Raw genomic sequence first — 25,000 nt, 5'->3', positions numbered from 1 at the left:
CTGTGGAGCTGGGGATGCAATGGAGAGGCCACAGTGAAGGCCATGAGCATCTGTATGTGAATCTATCTCTCCGTTCTTCCATCCATCCATCTGTTCATCCATTCATCCATCCATCCACACATGCATGCCTCATCCATACTTCATTCATCGTCCTTTCCATCATTCATTCCATCCCTGCCTCTATAGAGGCCTATCAAGAGCCCAGTACAGGATCACCGACGTACTCAATCATCTACTGTCTGACCACTCATCTATTGATGGATCTATTCATCAATGCAACCCTCAATGCTTCTCATTGATGTAAAGCTCTCCAGGCATTCCATATTCCAAGGATCATTCTATCCAATCATCTACTCGTATTTCCAAATTTATCCATCCATCCATCCATCCATCCATCCATCCATCCATCCATCCCACAGGCAGCCATGGTGCTCTAAATACCTCTCAAATACTCAACACATGATGATGAACAACCCCATCATCCAACTTTAGTACATTCATTTGCTGATTCAGCACAGTCACACCTAGCATTGAAGTCTTTCAGGGTCGATCAACCATCCATAACTCCAACCATCCATTGCTGTATCCTTTCATCCATTCATCCCTCCATGCTTTCCATCAGCATCCAGCTCTCCAGGAATTCAACACACATTGTTTATGTATACTCATCCTTCTACTCATAAATCCTTTCATACATCCATCCATCCATCCATCCATCCATCCATCCATCCATCCATCCATCCATCCATCCATCCATCCATCATTCATCCATCCATCCATCCATCCATCCATCCATCCATCCATCCATCCATCCATCCATCCATCCACATCCATCCATCCATCTATCATCCATCCATCCATCCATCCATCCATCCATCCATCCATCCAATCCATCCATCATCCATCCATGTCAACCATCTTAATCCATCCACCATCCATCCATCCATCCATCCATCCATCCATCCATCCATCCATCCATCCATCCATCCATCCATCCATCCATCCATCCACATCCATCCATCCATCCATCCATCCATCCATCCATCCATCCATCCATCCATCCATCCATCCATCCATCCATCCATCCATCCATCCATCCATCCATCCATCCATCCATTCATCCATCATCCATCCATCCATCCACCCATACATCATCCATCCATTCATCCATCCATCCGTCCATCCGTCCATCCACCCAACCATCACCCATTCATTCATCAATACCTCCATCCATCATCCTCCTTTCCACCTTTCCTTCCACCCATGCATCTGTAAAGTCCTACCAAGCACCCAATACAGGATCTGTGACAAACTCAAACATCCACCATCTGATCAGTTATTCATTGATGCACACATTCATCCATGCAACTCTTAATACTGGGACTCAGCACTCCAGACATTCTGGATTCCATGGCTCCATCTCTCCATTCTTCTACTCACAAATCCAAACACATCCATTCATCCGTCCTATCCAACCCTCTCACAGGAAGCCGTGCTGCTCTAGAGACATTTCAAACCCTCACCACATGATCAGGCACAAACTCCACCACCCGCCATTAATTCCCTGCCTTTGCAGTTCAGCCATCAACCATCCATCCATCCATCCATCCATCCCCATCCATCCATCCATCATCCATCCATCTCTACATCCACCCATCCTTTCATCCATCCATCCATTCATCCATCCATCCATCCATCCATCCATCCATCCATCCATCCATCCATCCATCCATCCATCCATTCATCCATCCACCATCCATCCATCCATCCATCACTTCTCATCCATCCATCCATCCATCCATCCATTATCCATCCATCCACACCATCCATCCATCCTCCATGAACATCCATCCCTCCATCCATCCACCCGTCCATGCATTCAACAACCCCTCCACCCTGCCAACCTGTCACACCCCCATTCTTCCACTGACCCCAAATCCCCTCCCACCCCCTTTCCTCCACTGACCAAGGCACGAGCACGGGCCCTGCCCAAGCTTCTGTCCACTACAAGAGGCGGTTCAGCGGGGCTGGTGCCAGAGCCCCCTCACCTGTGACAGTGTCGGTGGAGACGGGGCCCAGGCGTGTGCGACCCCACAGCCCGTACAGGTTGAACTTGTAGCGGCGGGACGGGGACAGCCCCGGCAGCGTCAGCGTGCGGGAACCCCCGTCCACGGGCAGCACCTGGGGCTGGCCTTGTGCATCGCGGTACTGCAGCGTGAAGGAGTCAAAGGTGCCCTCGGGGACGCTCCACTCCAGCTGCACCGAGTCAGAGGTGACCTCGGACACCCTGAGCTCACCCAGCACTGGCTGTGATGGTGGTTCCTCCTCCTGTGGAGCTGGGGCTGCAATGGAGAGGCCACAGTGAAGGCCATGAGCATCTGTATGTGAATCTATCTCTCCATTCTTCCATCCATCCATCTGTTCATCCATTCATCCATCCATCCACACATGCATGCCTCATCCATACATTATGCATCCTTCCTTCCATCATTCATTCCATCCCTGCATCTATAGAGTCCTATCAAGAGCCCAGTACAGGATCACTGACGTACTCAATCATCAACCATCTGACCACTCATCTATTGATGGATCTATTCATCAATGCAACCTCAATGCTCCTCATTGAGGTAAAGCTCTCCAGGCATTCCATATTCCATGGATCATTCCACCCATTCATCTACTAATAATTGCAATTTTAACCATCCATCCGTCCATCCATCCATCCATCCATCCATCCATCCCACAGGCAGCCATGCTGCTCTAAAGACCTGCCAAACACTCAACACATGATCACAAACAACCCCATCATCCACCTTTAGTACATTCATTTGCTGATTCAGCACAGTCAGATGTGGCCTTGAAGACTTTCAGGGTCCATCAACCATCCATAACTCCAACCATCCATTGCTGTATTCATTCATCCATTCAGCCCTCCATGCTTTCCATCAGCATCCAGCTCTCCAGGAATTCAACACACATTGTTTATGTATACTCATCCTTCATCTCATAAATCATTTCTTACTTCCGTCCATCCACCCATCCATCCATCCATCCATCCATCCATCCATCCATCCGTCCATCCATCCATCCATCCATCCATCATCCCATTTATGTGTCCATTCATCCATCCATCCATCCATCCATCCATCCATCCATCCATCCATCCATCCATCCACCCATCCTTCATCCACCCACTCACCCATCCATTCATCCACCCATCTATCCATCCATCCATCCATCCATCCATCCATCCATCCATCCATCCATCCCTCCCTCCCTCCATCCTTCCATCCATTCATCCTTCCATGCATCCACTCATCCTTCCATGCATCCACTCATCCATCCATCCATCCATCCATCCATGATCCACCCACCCATCATCCATTCTTCCATCCACGGACCTATTCACTATTCTGTCATTCACTGCACTCTTCTCTGTACTGGCTCTTTAATCCATCCCTCCAACGAATCATCGAGCAACCAGAACAGTCACGTGAGACTGTGAACCAAAGCCAAAATATAACAACCCCCATAACTTCATCCATCCATCCATGCATCCAACCATCAATCAATCAACTATCTACCCAACTATCCACCCATTCATCCATCCACCCATCCAACGATCCATCCTCTACAACCCCTCCATCCTTCCAACCTATCAAGCCCCCATCCTTCCATTGACCCCAAATCCCCTCCCACCCCCTTTCCTCCACTGACCAAGGCACGAGCACGGGCCCTGCCCAAGCTTCTGTCCACTACAAGAGGCGGTTCAGCGGGGCTGGTGCCAGAGCCCCCTCACCTGTGACAGTGTCGGTGGAGACGGGGCCCAGGCGTGTGCGACCCCACAGCCCGTACAGGTTGAACTTGTAGCGGCGGGACGGGGACAGCCCCGGCAGCGTCAGCGTGCGGGAACCCCCGTCCACGGGCAGCACCTGGGGCTGGCCTTGTGCATCGCGGTACTGCAGCGTGAAGGAGTCAAAGGTGCCCTCGGGGACGCTCCACTCCAGCTGCACCGAGTCAGAGGTGACGTTGGAAACCCTGAGCTCACCCAGCACTGGCTGCGATGCTGGTTCCTCCTCCTGTGGAGCTGGGGCTGCAATGGAGAGGCCAAAATGAAGGTAATGAGCATTTGTATGTGAATCTATCTCTCCATTCTTCCATCCATCTGTTCATCCATTCATCCATTCATGCACACATAAATGCATCATCCATACATCATGCATCCTTCCTTCCATCATTCATTCCATCCCTGCATCTATAGAGTCCTATAAAGGGCTCAGTACAGGATCATCGACATGCTCAATCATCTACTGTCTCACCAGTCATTTGTTGATGGATCTATTCATCAATGCAACCCTCAATGATTCTCATTCTCTCCATCCATCTTTTCATATTTCCAAATTTATCCATCCGTCCATCCATCCATCCATTCATCCCACAGGCAGCCATGCTGCTCTAAAGACCTGCCAAACACTCAACACATGATGATGAGCAACCCCATCATCCACCTTCAGTACATTCATTTGCTGATCCAGCACAGACACACCTAGCATTAAAGACTTTCAGGGTCGATCAACCATCCATAACTCCAACCATCCATTGCTGTATTCATTCATCCATTCAGCCCTCCATGCTTTCCATCAGCATCCAGCTCTCCAGGAATTCAACACACATTGTTTATGTATACTCATCTTTCTAATCATAAATCCTTTCATCCATCCATCCATCCGCATCCATCCTTCCATCCATTCATCCACCCATCCATGCAGCCTTCCATCTGTCCTTCCATACACCCACTCATCCATCCATCCTTCCATCCATCCATCCATCCATCCACCCACTCATTCATCCATTCAAGCAACCATCCATCCATCCATCCATCCATCCATCCATCCATCCATCCATCCATCCATCCATCCATCCACCCATCCGTCCATTCTTCTGTCCATCCATCCTTTTATTCACCCACTCATCCATCCATCCTTCCATCCATCCATCTTTCCATCCACCCACTCATTCATCCATTCATGTACCCATCCATCCATGCATCCATGCATCCATCCATCCATCCATCCATCCATCCATCCATCCATCCACCCATCCATCCATCCATCCATCCATCCATCCATCCATCCATCCATCCATCCATGATCCACCCACCCATCATCCATCCTTCCATCCAGGGACCTATTCACTATTCTGTCTTTCACTGCACTCTTCTCTGTACTGGTTCTTTAACCCATCCCTCCAATGAATCATCGAGGGATCAAAATAGTCACTTGAGAGTGTGAACCAAAACCAAAATGTAGCAACCCCCATAACTCTATCCATCCATCCATGCATCCAACCATCAATCATTCAACTATCCACCCAGCTATCCACCCATCCAACTATCCATCCTTCCACCCAACCATCCATGCACTCATCCATCCATTTGTGCCCAAGGGGCCATGGCTGGTGCCAGAGCCCCCTCACCTGTGACAGTGTCGGTGGAGACGGGGCCCAGGCGTGTGCGACCCCACAGCCCGTACAGGTTGAACTTGTAGCGGCGGGACGGGGACAGCCCCGGCAGCGTCAGCGTGCGGGAACCCCCGTCCACGGGCAGCACCTGGGGCTGGCCTTGTGCATCGCGGTACTGCAGCGTGAAGGAGTCAAAGGTGCCCTCGGGGACGCTCCACTCCAGCTGCACCGAGTCAGAGGTGACCTCGGACACCCTGAGCTCACCCAGGCGAGGCTTGATTGGTGGCTTCTTCTCCTGTGGAGCTGGGGCTGCAATGGAGAGGCCACAATGTGGCTAATGACCATCTGCATTACCCTCCATGCAGCCAGCCAGCCACTCCCAATCATACATCACCCAACTACCCATCACACAATCATCCAACCCCATCACTCATCCAATATTCCTGCCTTCCATGTCAATATCTCATCGTTCCTCTGACCTCACATGTTCTCACCTCCCGAAAGACAGGGAGAGATATTCCTCCCATATCCCTCAGTCTCAAGGGACCTTCCAAGCCTCTTGAGCTTCCCTATACCTACTGCCTGCACAGGACATGGGCGGACCTGGGGATGTCCTCACCTGTAATGGTGTCGGTGGAGATGACACCAACCCGCTTCCGTCCCCACACACTGTACAGGTTGAACTTGTAGCGTCGGGACGGGGACAGCCCTGACACTGTGACCGTGCGGGAGCCACCATCAACTGCAAGTGCCTGAGGTTGGCCTTGAGCATCCCGGTACTGCACAGTGAAGGAGTCAAAGGTGCCCTCGGGGACGCTCCACTCCAGCTGCACCGAGTCAGAGGTGACCTCGGACACCCTGAGCTCGCCCAGGCGCGGTTTGGTTGGTGGCTCCTCCGATGGTGGGGCCGGCTCTGCTGTGGGATGGTCGATGAAGAATGTGAACATCCACCCACCCCTGCATCCTTCAGCGTTGGTCCATCCCCAGGTCTGCTCAAGCACCCTCCAATGCCAGCACCCGTCCATCCTCCCATTGATACAAGTGGGTCATGGTGCCACCCATCCAACTGTCCATTCCTGCTGGTGTTTGTCCTTTGTTCCTTAATTATCTGTCCTTTCATGTAATCAATACAGAATTCCAGGTTTCTGTCCATTGAATGACCTGGTTTTCCAGTCAGTTCTCCTTCCATCAGCCTTTGAATCAACCCACCCAGTTTCCAACTTGCCATCCACCTACCCAATCATCCATCCCTCTTTGAATCCATCCAGCCATCACCCAACCACCTGTCCATTCCTCTATCCTTCCACCCATTCACCACCTCCTCCACATATTCAACTTCCCATAGAATCATGGAATGGTTTGGGTTGGAAGGGTTCTCTTAAAGCTTATCCAGTTCCAACTTCCACCGTGGACAGGGACACCTTCCACTAGAGCAGGTTACTCAAAACCCTGCTTATACAACCCATTCCAATGTCTCACCACTCTCACAGTGAAGAACTCTCCAATCTCCCATCAAACTCTTCCCTCTTCCAATTGGAAGCTGTTACTCCTTGTCCCACCCCTATACGCTGCGTTAGAAGCAGCTCTCCAGGTTTCCTGCAGCCCTTTAGGCACTGGAGATGTTCTAAGGTCTCCTCTTAAGGAGCTTTCTCTTCTTCAGGCTGACCCAGCCCAGCTCTCTCATCCTGGCTCCAGAGGAGAGCTGCTCCAGCCCACAAAGTATCTCCATGGCCTCCTCTGGACACACACCAACAGCTCCGTGTCCATCTTGTGTCTTTCATATATATCCATCATCCATCCATCCATCATCAATCCATTCATCCATCCATCCATCCATCCATTCATCTTTTATCCATCCATCCATCACCCATCCATCCATCCATCACCCATCCATGCATCCATCCATCCGTCCATGCATCCATCCATCTGTCCATGCATGCATCCATGCATCCATCCATCAATCCATTCATCCATCCATCCATTCATCTTCCATCCATCCATCCATCACTCACCAATCCATCACCCATCCATGCATCCATGCATCCATCCATCCATGCATCCATCCATGAATGCATCCATCCATCCATCCATCCATTCATCCATCCATCCATCCATCCATCCATCCATCCATCCATCCATCCATCCATCCATCCATTCATCCATTACCCATCCATGCATCCATCATCAATTCATTCGTCCATCCATCCATCCATCTTCCATCCATCCATCTTCCATCCATCCATCTTCCATCCATCCATCCATCCATCCATCCATCCATCCATCCATCCATCCATCCATTCATCTTCCATCCATCCATCACCCATCCATCCATCCCTCATCCATGCATGCATCCATCCATCCATGCATGCTCCCATGCATGCATCCATGCATCCATCCATCCATTCATGCACCCATCCATCCACCCATCCATCCATCCATCCATCCTTCCCTCCCTCCATCCACCCGTCCCACCACCACCAACTTGTCTCCCAAGAGCAGCTCAGCCTGGACACCCGAGTCTCCCTCATTGTCCCCATGGACACTTGGTACCTTCTTTGGCTGGGGCTCCTTGGGGCTCCGTCGGCTCCATCTCGTACATCTGCTCCCAGCCCAGCGGCGGCTCCTCGGTGCCTCCCACCCCTGCAGCAGGGTTGCAGCGGGTGGTTATGGGGTGCCCCCGTTCCCCCCTGTGCCTGTCTCCGTTCCCATCACCCACCTGCTGTCACCAGGAACGTGTAGGACTTGGAGACGTGGCCCCGCACCAGCCCGTGCACCTCCACCCGGTACCTGGCCCCCGGCACCAGCCCCGGCACCCGTGCCAGCGCCGCGTCCCCCGGCACCCGCAGCTCCCCCTCGGCCCCCTCGGGCTCTTCCAGGAGCCGGTACCGGATCACCACGGTCTCCGCGTGGCCCCGCAGCCCCTCCAGGTCCACCAGAGCCTCCCCGGCAGCCCCCGGCATCAAGTGGGGCTTGGGATGGGGCAGCTGCTGCAGGAGCTGGTGCCGGAGCGCGGCCGGGCTGCGGCGCAGGAGGTACGAGAGGATGGCCCTGGCCACCGCGGGCACCGTCTGGTTGCCCCGCAGGGGGAAGTTGGTGGCCCGGAGGTGGCTCTCCAGGCGCTGCAGCAAGGAGCCGTTGTAGGAGGCAAGCTTGGCCCCCAGGTCATGCAGGGATGGGACCCCAGGGAGCCCTGGGGACCACGGGGCTGGAGGTGACGCGGGGGCCTGTGGTAGCGCTGGGGACTCCGGGGACACTGGGGCTGATGGGGACCCCGGTGACCTCGCAGATGCTGGGGACCCTCGAGGCACTGGGGCCGCTGGAAGCCTTGGCGATGCTGGCAGTGACCCCAAAGACCCCGGTGAGGCCAAGGGTGCATCCGGTGACGCCGGTGAGCCCGGGGATGCTGCTGGCGCCGGGGACCTCGGGGGTGGCGGGGACGCAATCGGTGGCACTGGGGACCCTCCGTGACGGGGCAGGGTCTGGGCAAGCTCTGTGAGAGCAAAGAGGGGACATGGGGATGGGAGGGCACGGAGGGGTACGGGGACAGACGGATGCATGGGGGCAGACCCATGGGGGCAGAATGGGGACGCCAGGTTCATGGAGACAAACGGGGACAGATGGGAGACATGCGGATGCAGCAAGAGAGGGATGGAGGGGGAAGCAGCAGGAGATGTGGGGACATGTGGAGACATGAGGACGTATGCACCCATAGGGACAGAGGAGCCCGTGGGGACACACAGACCCATGGGGACAGAGGGGCCAGCGGGGTCACATGCAGCCATGGGGACACACAAGCCCATGGGGACACAGGGACCCATGGGACAGACAGCTGGGACCTGCCGAGCCATTGGGACACATGGACATGTGGGGACAGACAGAGGCGGCTGCACCTCCTATCCCATCCCTGTCCCATCCCTGTCCCCATCCCTATCCCTGTCCCCATCCCTGTCCCCATCCCTGTTCTCATCCCTGTCCTCATCCCTGTTCTCATCCCTGTCCCCATCCCTGTCTCCATCCCTGTCCCCATCCCTGTCCCCATCCCTGTCCCCATCCCCGTCTCCATCCCTGTCCCCATCCCTGTCCCTATCCCTGTCCCCATCCCTGTCCCCATCCCCGTCCCCATCCCTGTCCCTATCCCTGTCCCCATCCCTGTCCCCATCCCCGTCTCCATCCCTGTCCCCAACCCTGTCCCCATCCCTGTCCCATCCCTGTCCCCATCCCTGTCCCCATCCCTGTCCCCATCCCTGTCCCATCCCTGTCCCCATCCCTGTCCCATCCCTGTCCCCTCTGTCATCTCCTCCCATCCCCGTGCTGCTGCCACCCCATATCCCCTATGTCCCCATGACTGTTGTCATCACCTGCTCCCCCCACAGTGATCCCCCAATGTCCCCATGTCCCCATATCCCATTGTCCCAATGTCCCCCGTGTCCCAAATATCCCCATATCCCCATGTCCCCAGGTTCCCATAACCCCATATCCCCATAACCCCGTGTCCCCATATCCCAGTGTCCCAATGTCCCCCATGTCCCAGATATCCCCATATCCCCATGTCAGCCTGTCCCCATGGTCCCACGTACACATATCCCCATGTTCTAATATCCCCATATCCCCATATCATGTCCCCATATCCCCATGTTCCACCATCCCCATATCCCCATGTCCCCCCGTCCCCATGTCCCCATATCCCCATGTCCCCATATCCCTGTATCCCCATATCCCCCTGTCCCCATTTCCCTGTATCCCCATGTCTCCATGTCCCCATATCCCTGTATCCGCATATCTCAATACCCCCATGTCCCTATATCCCCATATCCCTGTATACCCATGTCCCCCACATCCCCATATCTCCATATCCCTATGTCACATATTCCCATGTCCCTATATCCCCATATCCCTGTATCCCCATGCCCCCATATCCCCATGTCCCCCAAATCCCCACATCCCCATGTCCCCATATCCCTCATATCCTCATGTCTCCATATCCCCATGTCCCCATACCCCACATCCCCATGTCCCCCAAATCCCCACATCCCCATGTCCCCATATCCCCCATATCCTCATGTCTCCATATCCCCATGTACCCATATCCCCACATCCCCATGTCCCCATATACCCAGATCCCATTGTCCCCACATCCCATTGTCCCCCTTGTCCCCTGTCTCCACATCCCCACATCCCATTGCCCCAAGTCGCACTGTCCCCACATCCCATTGTCCCCATTGTTCCCCAAATCCCATTGTCTCCCATTGTTCCCCACATCCCATTGTCCCCATTGTCCCCATTGTTCCCCACATCCCATTGTCCCCATTGTCTCCCCATTGTCCCCATTGTCCCCATTTTCCCCCATTGTCCCCATTGTCCTCCATTATCCCCATTGTCCCCGTTGTCCGCATTGTTCCTCACACCCCATTGCCCCCGTTGTCCCCCACTGTCCCCATTGTCTCCCCATTGTCCCCCATTGTCCGCATTGTCTCCATTGTTCCCCATTGTTCCTCACACCCCATTGTCCCCATTGTCCCCCACACCCCATTGTCCCCATTGTCCCCATTGTTCCTCACACCCCATTGTCCCCCCATTGCCCCCCATTGTCCCCATTGTTCCTCACACGCCATTGTCCCTATTGTCTCCCCATTGTCCCCCCATTGTCCCCATTGTGTCCCCATTGTTCCTCACACCCCACTGTCCCTATTATCTCCCCATTGCCCCCCATTGTCCCCATTGTTCCTCACACCCCATTGTCCCCCCATTGCTCCCCATTGTGTCCCCATTGCTCCTCACACCCCATTGTCCCCATTGTCCCCATTGTCTCCCCATTGTCCCCATTGTCCCCATTGTCCTCCATTATCCCCATTGTCCCCGTTGTATCCCCATTGTAGCCCATTGTCCCCATTGTCTCCATTGTTCCCATTGTCCCCCATTGTTCCTCACACCCCATTGCCCCGTTGTCCCCCACTGTCCCCATTGTCTCCCCATTGTCCCCCATTGTCCGCATTGTCTCCATTGTTCCCATTGTCCCCCATTGTTCCTCACACCCCATTGTCCCCATTGTCCCCATTGTCCCCATTGTCCCCATTGTTCCTCACACCCCATTGTCCCCCCATTGCCCCCCATTGTCCCCATTGTTCCTCACACCCCATTGTCCCTATTGTCTCCCCATTGCCCCCATTGTCCCCATTGTTCCTCACACCCCATTGTCCCCATTGTGTCGCCATTGTCCCCATTGTCCCCATTGTCTCCCCATTGTCCCCCCTGTCCCCCTTGTCCCCCACTCACGGGTTCGCAGGCGCAGGGTCCCCGCTGGGCCCAGCTCCCCCCGTGTCCTCGCCTGCACGCGGAGCTCGAAGCTGCTGCCGGGCTCCAGCCCCGAGGCCTCGAACGTGAGCGCGGAGCCGGGCAGGTCCTGGGAGAGCGCGGAGCCGGGGTCGTCCTGGGGACAGGGGGAGCGATGGGGGGGGTTAATGGGGGGTAATGGGGTGTAATGGGGGGTAATGGGGTGTTAATAGGGGATAATGGGGGTATAATGGGGTGTTAATAGGGTGTAATGGGGGGTAATGGGGTGAAATGGGGTGTTAATAGGGGATAATGGGGGTGTAATGGGGTGTTAATAGGGGATATTGGGGGTGTAATGGGGTGTTAATAGGGTGTAATGTGGGGAAAAGGGGTGAAAAGCGGATGTAATGGGGTGTAATGGGGTGTTAATAGGGGATAATGGGGGTGTAATGGGGTGAATAGGGTGTAATGGGGGGTAATGGGGTGAAATGGGGTGTTAATAGGGGATAATGGGGGTGTAATGGGGTGTTAATAGGGGATATTGGGGGTGTAATGGGGTGTTAATAGGGTGTAATGGGGGGTAATGGGGTGTAATGGGTGATAATGGGGTGTAATGGGGTGTTAATGGGGGATAATGGGGGTGTAATGGGGTGTTAATAGGGTGTAATGGGGGTAATGGGGTGTTAATGGGATGTAATGGGGTGTAATGGGGTGTTAATGAGGGATAATGGGGGTGTAATGGGGTGTAATGGGGTGTTAATGGGGGATAATGGGGGTGTAACGGGGTGTAACGGGGTGTAATGGGGTGTAATGGGGTGTTAATGGGGGATAATGGGGGTGTAAAGGGGTGTAACGGGGTTGTAAGGGGGTGTAAATGGTTTGTAATGGGCTGTAATGGGGTGTTAATGGGGTGTAATGGGGGGTTAATGGGGTGTAATGGAGTGTAATGGGGTGTAATGGGGTTGTAATGGGGGATAATGTGTGGTAGTGGGGTGTAATGGGGTGTTAATGGGGTGGTAATGGGGTGTTAATGGGGTGTAATGGGGGATAATGGGGGGTAATGGGGTATAATGGGGTTGTAAGGGGGTGTAATGGGGTGTAATGGGGGTGTAATGGGGTGTAATGGGGTGTTAATGGGGTATAAAGGGGATAATGGGGTGTTTATGGGGTGTAATGGTGGTGTAATGGGGTGTAATGGGGTGTTATTGGGGGTTACTGGGGTGTAATGGGGGTGTAATGGGGTGCAATGGGGTTTAATGGGGGTACTGGGGTGTAATGGGGTATTAATGGGGTGCAATGGGGTGTAATGGGGTGTTAATGGGGTGTTAATGGGGTGTAATGGTGTGTTAATGGGGCATTAATGGGGCGTAATGGTGGTGTAGTGGGGGTGGTACTGGAGTGTAATGGTGGTGTAATGGGGTGTTAATGGGGTGTAATGGAGTGTAATGAGGAGTAAGGGGGTGTAAGGGGGTGTAATGGGGTTTAATGGCGGTACTGGGGTGTAATGGGGGTGTAACGGGGTGTTAATGGGGTGCAATGGGGTGTTAATGGGGTGTAATGGTGTGTTAATGGGGCGTAATGGTGGTGTAGTGGGGGTGGTAATGGGATGTAATGGGGTGTAATGGGGTGCAAGGGGGTGTAATGCAGTGTAATGGGGTGTAATGGGGTGTAATGGGGATGTAATGGGGTGTCATGGGGTGCAATGCGGGTATAATAGGAGTGTAGTGCGGGTGTAATGGGGTTTAGTGGGGGTGTAATGGGGGTGTAATGGGGTTTATTAGGGGTGTAATGGGGATGAAACGGGGGTGCAGTGGGAGTGCTCTGGTGGCTCACTGGGGATGCCCTGGGAACACTGGGGGTGCGCTGGCGGTGCACTGGGGGTGCAATGGGGATGCACTGGGGATGCACTGGGGGTGCACTGGGGGTGCAATGGGGATGTGATGGGATACAATGGGGGTGCAATGGGGGTGCAATGGGGATGCAATGGGGATGCACTGGGGGTGCAATGGAGATGCAATAGGGGTGCAATGGGGGTGCAATAGGGGTGCAATGGGGATGCAATGGGGGTGCAATGAGGATGCAATAGGGGTGCACTGGGGATGCAGTGGGGATGCAATAGGGGTGCAATAGAGATGCAATAGGGGTGCAATGGGGATGCAATGGGGGTGCAATAGGGATGCAATAGGGGTGCAATAGAGATGCAATAGGGGTGCAATGGAGATGCAATGGGGGTGCACTGGGGATGCACTGGGAACACTGGGGGTGCGCTGGGCGTGCACTGGGGATGCACTGGGGATGCAATCGGGGGGCAATGGGGGTGCAATGGAGATGCTATGGGGATGCAATGCGGATGCACTGGGGATGCAATAGGGGTGCAATGGGGATGCAATGGGGGTGCAACAGGGGTGCAATAGAGATGCAATGGGGGTGCAATGGGGATGCAATAGGGGTGCAATGGGGATGCAATGGGGGTGCAATGGGGATGCAATAGGGGTGCAATGGAGATGCAATGGGGGTGCAATGGAGATGCAGTAGGGGTGCCACGGGGATGCAATGGGGGTGCAATGGGGATGCAATAGGGGTGCAATGGGGATGCATTGGGGATGTGATGGGATGCAATAGGGGTGCAATGTGGATGCACTGGGGATGCAATAGGGATGCAATAGGGATGCAATGGGTCCCACAGGGATGCAATGGGGATGCACTGGGGATGCAATGGGTCCCATAGGGATGCACTGGGGATGCAATGGGGATGCACTGGGGGTGCAATGGGGAGGCAATAGGGGTGCACTGGGGATGCAATGGGGATGCACTGGGGGTGCAATGGGGATGCAATAGGGGTGCACTGGGGATGCAATGGGGATGCAATGGGGGTGCAATAGGGGTGCACTGGGGATGCAATGGGGATGCAATGGGGGTGCAATAGGGGTGCACTGGGGATGCAATGGGGATGCAATGGGGATGCAATGAGGATGCAATAGGGGTGCACTGGGGATGCACTGGGGATGCAATAGGGGTGCAATAGAGATGCAGTGGGGGTGCAATAGGGGTGCGCTGTGGATGCAATAGGGGTGCAATGAGGATGCAATAGGGGTGCAATGGGGGTGCAATTGAGATGCAATAGGGGTGCAATGGGGGTGCTATGGGGATGCAAAGGGGGTGCAATAGGGGTGCGCTGGGGATGCAATAGGGGTGCAATGGGGGTGCAATGGAGATGCAATGGGGATGCAACAGGGGTGCAATGGAGATGCAATGGGGGTGCAATGGGGGTGCAATGGAGATGCAATGGGGGTGCAATGGAGATACTATGGGGATGCAATGCGGATGCACTGGGGATGCAATAGGGGTGCAATGGGGATGCAATGGGGGTGCAACGGGGTGCAATTGAGATGCAATGGGGGTGCAATGGGGATGCAATAGGGTTGCAATGGGGATGCAATGGGGATGCAATGGGGGTGCAATGGGGATGCAATAGGGGTGCAATGGGGATGCATTGGGGATGTGATGGGATGCAATAGGGGTGCAATGAGGATGCACTGGGGATGCAATAGGGGTGCAATGGGGATGCAGTGAGGGTGCATTGGGGATGCTCTGGGGATGCACTAGGGGTGCAATGGGGATGCACTGGGGATGCAATGGGGGTGCAATGGGGATGAAATAGGGGTGCAATGGAGATGCAATGGGGATGCAATAGGGGTGCAATGGGGATGCAATAGGGGTGCCACGGGGATGCAATGGGGATGCAATAGGGGTGCTCTGGGGATGCAATGGGGGTGCACTGGGGATGCAATAGGGGTGCAATGGGGATGCTCTGGGGGAGCACTGGGGATGCACTTCGGATGTACTGGGGGTGCTCTGGGGGTGCATTGGGGATGCACTATGGATGCACTATGGATGCAATAGGGGTGCAATGAGGATGGAATAGGGGTGCAATGGGGATGCACTGGGGATTCAATAGGGGTGCAATGGAGATGCAATGGGGAGGCACTGGGGTTGCTCTGGGGGTGCACTGAGGACGCACTGGGGAGCACTGGTTCACGTCCCCCACGCAGACATGGGGGCCCAAGGTGTCCTTAGGCCACCCCTGTGCCCATTGGGGCACCTTTAGGTCTCCCCCTGCGCCAGCAGCAGGGCCCATGGGTGCCACCCTGCACCCACAACCCTGGGGGACCCCCCCCCCCAATCCCCAGCTCACCAGCGGCACCAGGGACACCCGGTACCCGTCCACCGGCCCCGTCGGGGGGGGCCACGACACCCGCAAGGAAGAGGGGGTGCGGGAGAGCAAGCGGGGCCTCACCGAGGGGGGGGCTGTGGGGGGACACGGATCATTATGGGGGGCAGAAAAGGGGGGACAGGCACGGGATGGGGGCATTGAGGGATGGGGGTACCCATGGGATGGGGGCATTGAGGGATGGGGGCACCCATGGGATGGGGACACCCATGGGATGGGGGCACCCATGGGATAGAGCATTATGGGATGGGAACACCGATGGGATGGTGGCATTATGGGATGGGGACACCCATGGGATAGGGGCATTATGAGATGGGAACACCCATGGGATGGGGCATTATGGGATCGGGGCATTATGGGATGGGGCATTATGGGATGGGGCATTATGGGATGGGGGCATTGTGGGATTGGGGCACCCAATGACACCCATGGGATGGGGACACCCATGGGATGGGGGCATTATGGGATGGCAACACGGGTGGGATGGGGGCACCCATGGGATGGGGGCATTATGGGATGGGGACACCCATGGGATGGGGGCATAATGGGATGGCGACACTGATGGGATGGGGTATTATGGGATGGGGCATTATGGGATGGGTCATTATGGGATGGGGACATTATGGGATGGGGGCATTATGGGATGGGGGCATTGAGGGATGGGGGCATTATGGGATGGAGGCATTGAGGGATGGGGTCACCCTGGGACACCCATGGGATGGGGGCATTATGGGATGGGGACACCCATGGGATGGGGGCATTATGGGATGGGGACACTGATGGGATGGGGTATTATGGGATAGGGCATTATGGGATGGGGACATTAAGGGATGGGGGCATTATGGGATGGGGGCATTATGGGATGGCGACACTGATGGGATGGGGTATTATGGGATGGGGCATTATGGGATGGGTCATTATGGGATGGGGACACCCATGGGATGGGGGCATAATGGGATGGCGACACTGATGGGATGGGGTATTATGGGATGGGGCATTATGGGATGGGTCATTATGGGATGGGGACATTATGGGATGGGGGCATTATGGGATGGCGACACTGATGGGATGGGGTATTATGGGATGGGGCATTATGGGATGGGTCATTATGGGATGGGGACATTATGGGATGGGGGCATTATGGGATGGCGACACTGATGGGATGGGGTATTATGGGATGGGGCATTATGGGATGGGTCATTATGGGATGGGGACATTATGGGATGGGGGCATTATGGGATGGGGGCATTGAGGGATGGGGGCATTATGGGATGGAGGCATTGAGGGATGGGGTCACCCTGGGACACCCATGGGATGGGGGCATTATGGGATGGGGACACCCATGGGATGGGGGCATTATGGGATGGGGACACCCATGGGATGGGGGCATTATGGGATGGGGACACTGATGGGATGGGGTATTATGGGATAGGGCATTATGGGATGGGGACATTAAGGGATGGGGGCATTATGGGAATGGGGCATTATGGGATGGGGACCCCCACGTTGTGTAGGGGGGGTTGGATGCGGCTCTCGCACCATGGGCGCAGGCGGTGCCGGGGCCGCAGCCGCGGGTGCTGCAGTCGGGGCCGCTGAACCCGGGGAAGCATCGGCAGAGCCCGGAGCGGCAGCGGCCTTGGTCACTGCAACCCCCGGGGCATGGGGGGGGAGGGGAGGGGGGGTCCGGGGGGGGAGGGGAGGGGGGAGGGGCAGGAGCAGCCGTCAGCAGCGCTTGGGGGGCAGAGCTGGCGAGAGAGAGTGCGGCCTATGGGGGGGGGAGGAGGGGGAAAGGGTCACAGCGGAGAGATGGGGAACACAGAGACATAGCCCATAATAACCACACAGCCCATTATAACTGCATAATAACCCCGGACCCCATATCTCACACCCCCCACACCCCACACCCCCTACCCCATCCCCCCTCCCCCACACCCCACACTCCACACCCCATACCCCACACCCCATATCCCATATCCAATACCCCATCCCCCACACCCCACACCCCATATCCCATACCCCATTCCCCATCCCCCCCAACCCACACCCCATCCCCCCATACCTCATACCCCATACCCCATCTCACATCCCCCATACCCCACATCCCACACCCCATCCCCCATCCCCCATACCCCACACCCCATCCCCCACACCCCACACCCCATACCCCATATCCAACACCTCATCCCCCACATCCTGTACCCCATACCCTATACCTCACACCCCATATCCCATATCCAACTCCCCATCCCCCACACCCCATACCCTCCACCCCATTCCCCATCCCCCATACCCCACACCCCATAACCCATACACCACACCCCATGTCCCATACCCCACACCCCATCCCCCACATCCCATCCCCCATCCCCCACCCCCCATCCCCCATCCCCCACACCCCAAACCCCATACCCCATACCCTACACCCCATATGCCATATCCAACACCCCATACCCCACACCCCATCCCCCCCACCCCACATCCCACACCCCATCCCCCACACCCCACACCTCATCCCCCATCCCCCATCCCCCACACCCCACACCCCATACCCCATATCCCACACCCCACACCCCATCCACCACACCCCACATCCCATAATAACCCCACACCCCACACCTCATACCCCATATCCCACACCCCATCCACCCATACCTCATACCCCATATCCCATATCCCATATCCAACAACCCAAACCCCATCCCCCACACCCCACATCCCATATCCCATACCCCATCCCCCCACACCCCATCCCCCATATCCCATACCCCATCCCCCACCCCCACACCCCACACCCCATCCCCCATCCCCCATCCCCCACACCCCATATCCCACACCCCATCCCCCACATCCCGTACCCCACACCCTATACCCCACACCCCACACCCCATACCCCACACCCCATCCCCCATCCCCCATTCCCCATACCCCACACCCCATACCCCACACCCCATCCCCCATACCCCACACCCCACACCCCACACCCCATCCCCCATACCCCACACCCCATATCCCATACCCCACACCCCATACCCCACACCCCATACCCCATACCCCACACCCCACACCCCATATACCCCACACCCCATATACCCCACACCCCACACCCTACACCCCATATCCCACGCCCCATATCCCATCCCCCATCCCCCCCCCCCATCCCCGTTACCGGTGCCCTCCTGGGGCCCTCCGCTCCCCCCGCACGCTCCCTGCAGCTCCCGCACCCTCCGCTCCAGCTCCCGCAGCCGCTCCAGGAGCTCCCCCAGGGCCGGGGCACAGCCGGGAGCGGGGGCGGGGCGGGGGGGGGTCCCCAAAGACCCCCCCAGGGCCATCGCCAGCAGCAGGAACAGAGCCGGGGCCATCGGCCTGGGGGGGGGGACACATGGACATGGGGGGGGGGCAGTGGGGACATGGGGGGGCAGTGGGGACATGGGGGGGCAGTGGGGACATGGGGGGGGGGGCAGTGGGGACATGGGGGGACAGTGGGGACATGGGGGGGACATGGACATGGGGGGGCAGAGGGGACATGGGGGGGGGCAGTGGGGACATGGGGGGGGCATGGGGGGGGCAGTGGGGACATGGGGGGGGCAGTGGGGACATGGGGGGGGCAGTGGGGACATGGGGGGGCAGTGGGGACATGGGGGGGGGCAGTGGGGACATGGGGGGGGCAGTGGGGACATGGGGGGGGGCAGTGGGGACATGGGGGGGGCAGTGGGGACATGGGGGGCAGTGGGGACATGGGGGGGGCAGTGGGGACATGGGGGGGGACATGGACATGGGGGGGGCAGTGGGGACATGGGGGGGGCAGTGGGGACATGGGGGGGACATGGACATGGGGGGGGCAGTGGGGACATGGGGGGGGGCAGTGGGGACATGGGGGGGGCAGTGGGGACATGGGGGGGGCAGTGGGGACATGGGGGGGCAGTGGGGACATGGGGGGGCAGTGGGGACATGGGGGGGACATGGACATGGGGGGGGCAGTGGGGACATGGGGGGGGGCAATGGGGACAAGGGGGGGGCAGTGGGGACATGGGGGGGACATGGACATGGGGGGGCAGTGGGGACATGGGGGGGCCGTGGGGACATGGGGGGGGCAGTGGGGACATGGGGGGGGGTGGGGACATGGGGGGGGACATGGACATGGGGGGGCATGGGGGGGGACATGGACATGGGGGGACATGGACATGGGGGTGGGCAGTGGGGACATGGGGGGGGGCAGTGGGGACATGGGGGGGGACATGGACATGGGGGGGGGCAGTGGGGACATGGGGGGGGCAGTGGGGACATGGGGGGGGACATGGACATGGGGGGGGGCAGTGGGGACATGGGGGGGGACATGGACATGGGGGGGGCAGTGGGGACATGGGGGGGGACATGGACATGGGGGGGGGCAGTGGGGACATGGGGGGGCAGTGGGGACATGGGGGGGGCAGTGGGGACATGGGGGGGACATGGACGTGGGGGGCATGGACGTGGGGGGCAGTGGGGACATGGGGGGACAAGGACATAGGGGGGACATGGATATGGGGCGGACATGGACATGGGGGGCAGTGGGGACATGGGGTCAGTGGGGACATGGGGGGGACATGGACCTGGGGGGCAGTGGGGACATGGGGGGACAAGGACATAGGGGGGACATGGATATGGGGCAGACATGGACATGGGGGGCAGTGGGGACATGGGGGGGCAGTGGGGACATGGGGGGACATGGACATGGGTGCAGTGGGGACATGGGGGGGACATGGACATGGGGGGCAGTGGGGACATGGGGGGACATGGACATGGGGGGGTCACAGCGGAATGGCGGGGGGCAGAGGGGACAAGCGGGTGGACATGGACATGGGGGCAGTGGGGACATCAGGGAGACATGGACATGGGAGGGACATTGGGGACGTGGGGGAGACATGGACATGGGGGGGGCATGGACATGGGGGGGACATTGAGGACATGGGGGGCAGTGGGAACATGGGGAGACATGGACATGGGGGGGACAGTGGGGACATGGGGGGACAGTGGGAACAGGGGCATGGGGGGGACAGTGACACACAGTGGGGGGGGGACGACACACAGAGCCCACCCACAGCCCCACATGTGCCCAGTGCCACCAGTGACTCCAGTCACACTGCATCCAGTCACACCAGTGCCACCAGTGCCACCTCCAGTGCCACCAGTGACTCCAGTCACACTGCAACCAGTCACACCAGTAACACCAGTGCCACCAGTGACTCCAGTCACACTGCAACCAGTCACACCAGTAACACCAGTGCCACCAGTGACTCCAGTCACACTGCAACCAGTCACACCAGTAACACCAGTGACTCCAGTCACACTGCAACCAGTCACACCAGTAACACCAGTGACTCCAGTCACACTGCAACCAGTCACACCAGTAACACCAGTGCCACCTCCAGTGCCACCAGGGACTCCAGTAACCCTGCATCCAGTCACACCAGTAACACCAGTGCCACCAGTGACTCCAGTCACACTGCAACCAGTCACACCAGTAACACCAGTGCCACCACAAGTGCCACCAGTGACTTTGTCACACTGCATCCAGTCACACCAGTAACACCAGTGCCACCTCCAGTACCACCAGTGACTCCATTCACACTGCATCCAGTCACACCAGTAACACCAGTAAAACCAGTGCCACCTCCAGTACCACCAGTGACTCCATTCACACTGCATCCAGTCACACCAGTAACACCAGTAAAACCAGTGCCACCTCCAGTACCACCAGTGACTCCATTCACACTGCATCCAGTCACACCAGTAACACCAGTAACACCAGTGCCACCTCCAGTGCCACCAGTGACTCCAGTCACCCTGCATCCAGTCACACCAGTACTACCAGTGCCACCTCAAGTGCCACCAGTGACTCCAGTCACACCGCATCCAGTCACACCAGTAACACCAGTGCCACCAGTGTCTCCAGTCACACTGAATCCAGTCACACCAGTACCCCCAGTGCCACCTCCAGTGCTACCAGTGACTCCAGTCACCCTGCATCCAGTCACACCAGTACCACCAGTGCCACCAGTGCCACCTCCAGTGCCACCAGTGACTCCAGTCACCCTGCATCCAGTCACACCAGTACCACCAGTGCCACCAGTACCACCTCCAGTGCCTCCAGTCACCCTGCATCCAGTCACACCAGTACCACCAGTGCCACCTCCAGTGCCACCAGTGACTCCAGTCACCCTGCATCCAGTCACACCAGTACCCCCAGTGCCACCTCCAGTGCCACCAGTGACTCCAGTCACACTGCATCCAGTCACACCAGTACCACCAGTGCCACCAGTACCACCTCCAGTACCACAGTGACACCAGTCACCCTTCATCCAGTCACACCAGTGCCAGCAGTGCCACCAGTGCCACCATTACCACCAGTGACTCCAGTCACCCTGCATCCAGTCACACCAGTACCACCAGTGCCACCAGTACCACCTCCAGTACCACAGTGACTCCAGTCACCCTGCATCCAGTCACACCAGTGCCACCAGTGCCACCATTACCACCAGTGACTCCAGTCACCCTGCATCCAGTCACACCAGTACCACCAGTGCCACCAGTACCACCTCCAGTACCACCAGTGACTCCAGTCACCCTGCATCCAGTCACACCAGTACCACCAGTGCCACCTCCAGTGCCACCAGTGACTCCAGTCACCCTGCATCCAGTCACACCAGTACCACCAGTGCCACCTCCAGTGCCACCAGTGACTCCAGTCACCCTGCATCCAGTCACACCAGTACCCCCAGTGCCACCTCCAGTGCCACCAGTGACTCCAGTCACCCTGCATCCAGTCACACCAATAACACCAGTACCCCCAGTGCCACCTCCAGTGCCACCAGTGACTCCAGTCACCCTGCATCCAGTCACACCAGTACCACCAGTACCCCCAGTGCCACCTCCAGTGCCTCCAGTGACTCCAGTCACCCTGCATCCAGTCACACCAGTACCACCAGTACCCCCAGTGCCACCTCCAGTGCCACCAGTGACTCCAGTCACACTGCAACCAGTCACACCAGTACCACCAGTGCCACCAGTGACTCCAGTCACCCTGCATCCAGTCACACCAATAACACCAGTGCCACCAGTGCCACCTCCAGTACCACCAGTGACTCCAGTAACCCTGCATCCAGTCACACAAGTACCACCAGTGCCACCAGTGCCACCTCCAGTGCCTCCAGTGACTCCAGTCACCCTGCATCCAGTCAAACCAGTAACACCAGTAACAACTCCAGCACCACCAGTGATTATAGCAGCACCAGCAACAGTGGCACCAGTAACACCAGTGACTCCAGTAACAGCGGCACCAGCGCTCCCAACCCCCTCCAGTCCCCTCCAGTGACACCAGTAACACATCAGTCATACCAGTGACACCAGTTAACACACCAGTAACACCAGTCACACCAGTAACACACCGGTGACACGAGTAGCAGCAATCACACAAGTAACACACCAGTCACACCAGTAACACCAGTGACACCAGTAGCACACCAGTCACACCAGTAAGACACCAGTCACACCAGTGACACCAGTAGCACACCAGTCACACCAGTAAGACACCAGTCACACCAGTGACACCAGTAGCACACCAGTCACACCAGTAAGACACCAGTCACACCAGTGACACCAGTAGCACACCAGTCACACCAGTAAGACACCAGTCACACCAGTGACACCAGTAGCACACCAGTCACACCAGTAAGACACCAGTAACACCAGTGACACCAGTAGCACACCAGTCACACCAGTAAGACACCAGTCACACCAGTGACACCAGTAGCACACCAGTCACACCAGTAAGACACCAGTCACACCAGTGACACCAGTAGCACACCAGTGACACCAGTGACACCAGTCACACCAGTGACACCAGTAGCACACCAGTCACACCAGTGACACCAGTCACACCAGTGACACCAGTAGCACACCAGTGACACCAGTGACACCAGTCACACCAGTGACACCAGTAGCACACCAGTCACACCAGTGACACCAGTCACACCAGTGACACCAGTAGCACACCAGTCACACCAGCGGCACCAGTAAAAGCAGCCCCAGCCCCACAAGTACCTCCAGCAGCAGCAGCAGCAGTGCTCCCAGTGCTCCCAGTGCTCCCAGTGCCCGGCCCCACCCCTCCCCCCTGTTTACAGCTGCTGTTGCTGCAGCAACAAAACATCTGGGCGGGAGCCGCCAGATGTGGAGAGGCTGCTGGGGGGGGAGGGGTGCGGGGGAATAACACCGGGGATGTGAAACAGTGATAACAACCAGCGATACCAGTGAGACACCAGTGAGACACCAGTGATACCAGTGATAACACCAGTGATACCAGTGAGACACCAGTGAGACACCAGTGATACCAGTGATACCAGTGAGACACCAGTGATACCAGTGAGACACCAGTGATACCAGTGAGACACCAGTGATACACCAGTGATACCAGTGAGACACCAGTGAGACACCAGTGATACCAGTGATACCAGTGAGACACCAGTGATACACCAGTGATACCAGTGAGACACCAGTGAGACACCAGTGATACCAGTGAGACACCAGTGAGACACCAGTGATACCAGTGAGACACCAGTGAGACACCAGTGATACACCAGTGAGACACCAGTGATACCAGTGATACACCAGTGAGACACCAGTGAGACACCAGTGAGACACCAGTGATACCAGTGAGACACCAGTGAGACACCAGTGATACCAGCGGGACACCAGTGATACCAGTGATAACACCAGTTATACCAGTGAGACACCAGTGATAACACCAGTGATACCAGTGAGACACCAGTGATAACACCAGTGATACCAGTGAGACACCAGTGATACACCAGTGATACCAGTGATACCAGTGAGACACCAGTGATACACCAGTGATACCAGTGAGACACCATTGAGACACCAGTGATACCAGTGAGACACCAGTGAGACACCAGTGATACCAGTGATACACCAGTGATACCAGTGAGACACCAGTGAGACCAGTGATACCAGTGAGACACCAGTGAGACACCAGTGATACACCAG

General features: G+C 56.8%; 2 protein-coding genes across 2 annotated transcripts in view; one reads left to right on the top strand and one right to left on the bottom strand.

Annotated features, from left to right (window-relative positions):
- LOC134174980 (tenascin-X-like) overlaps positions 1–19,320 on the bottom strand; it is a 42,397-nt gene extending 23,077 nt beyond the window's left edge. The window contains 11 exon segments of the mRNA XM_062640376.1: positions 1–8; positions 2,049–2,342; positions 3,800–4,093; positions 5,476–5,769; positions 6,080–6,373; positions 8,011–8,100; positions 8,177–8,950; positions 11,734–11,887; positions 15,926–16,038; positions 17,501–17,604; positions 19,163–19,320. The exon segment at positions 1–8 is cut by the window's left edge and continues 274 nt beyond it. Of these exon segments, the coding sequence (XP_062496360.1) occupies positions 1–8; positions 2,049–2,342; positions 3,800–4,093; positions 5,476–5,769; positions 6,080–6,373; positions 8,011–8,100; positions 8,177–8,950; positions 11,734–11,887; positions 15,926–16,038; positions 17,501–17,604; positions 19,163–19,320 (2,577 nt within the window).
- A 1,438-nt stretch (positions 19,321–20,758) lies between these two features.
- Positions 20,759–23,317, top strand: LOC134174982 (uncharacterized protein DDB_G0271670-like; the record flags this gene model as incomplete). Its single annotated transcript, XM_062640378.1, has 2 exons — positions 20,759–20,806; positions 22,373–23,317. Coding segments are annotated over exons 1-2 (993 nt in total), but the record flags the coding sequence as incomplete, so codon positions are not given.
- Between the last annotated feature and the right edge of the window lie 1,683 nt (positions 23,318–25,000).

This window comes from Pezoporus occidentalis, unplaced genomic scaffold (assembly GCF_034315485.1).
Source record: "Pezoporus occidentalis ecotype Australia unplaced genomic scaffold, CSIRO_AGI_Poc_V1 ctg648, whole genome shotgun sequence".
NCBI lineage: Eukaryota > Metazoa > Chordata > Aves > Psittaciformes > Psittacidae > Pezoporus > Pezoporus occidentalis.
The sequence above is the reverse complement of the archived record's forward strand: the minus strand, read 5'-3'. Positions and strand labels throughout refer to the sequence as shown.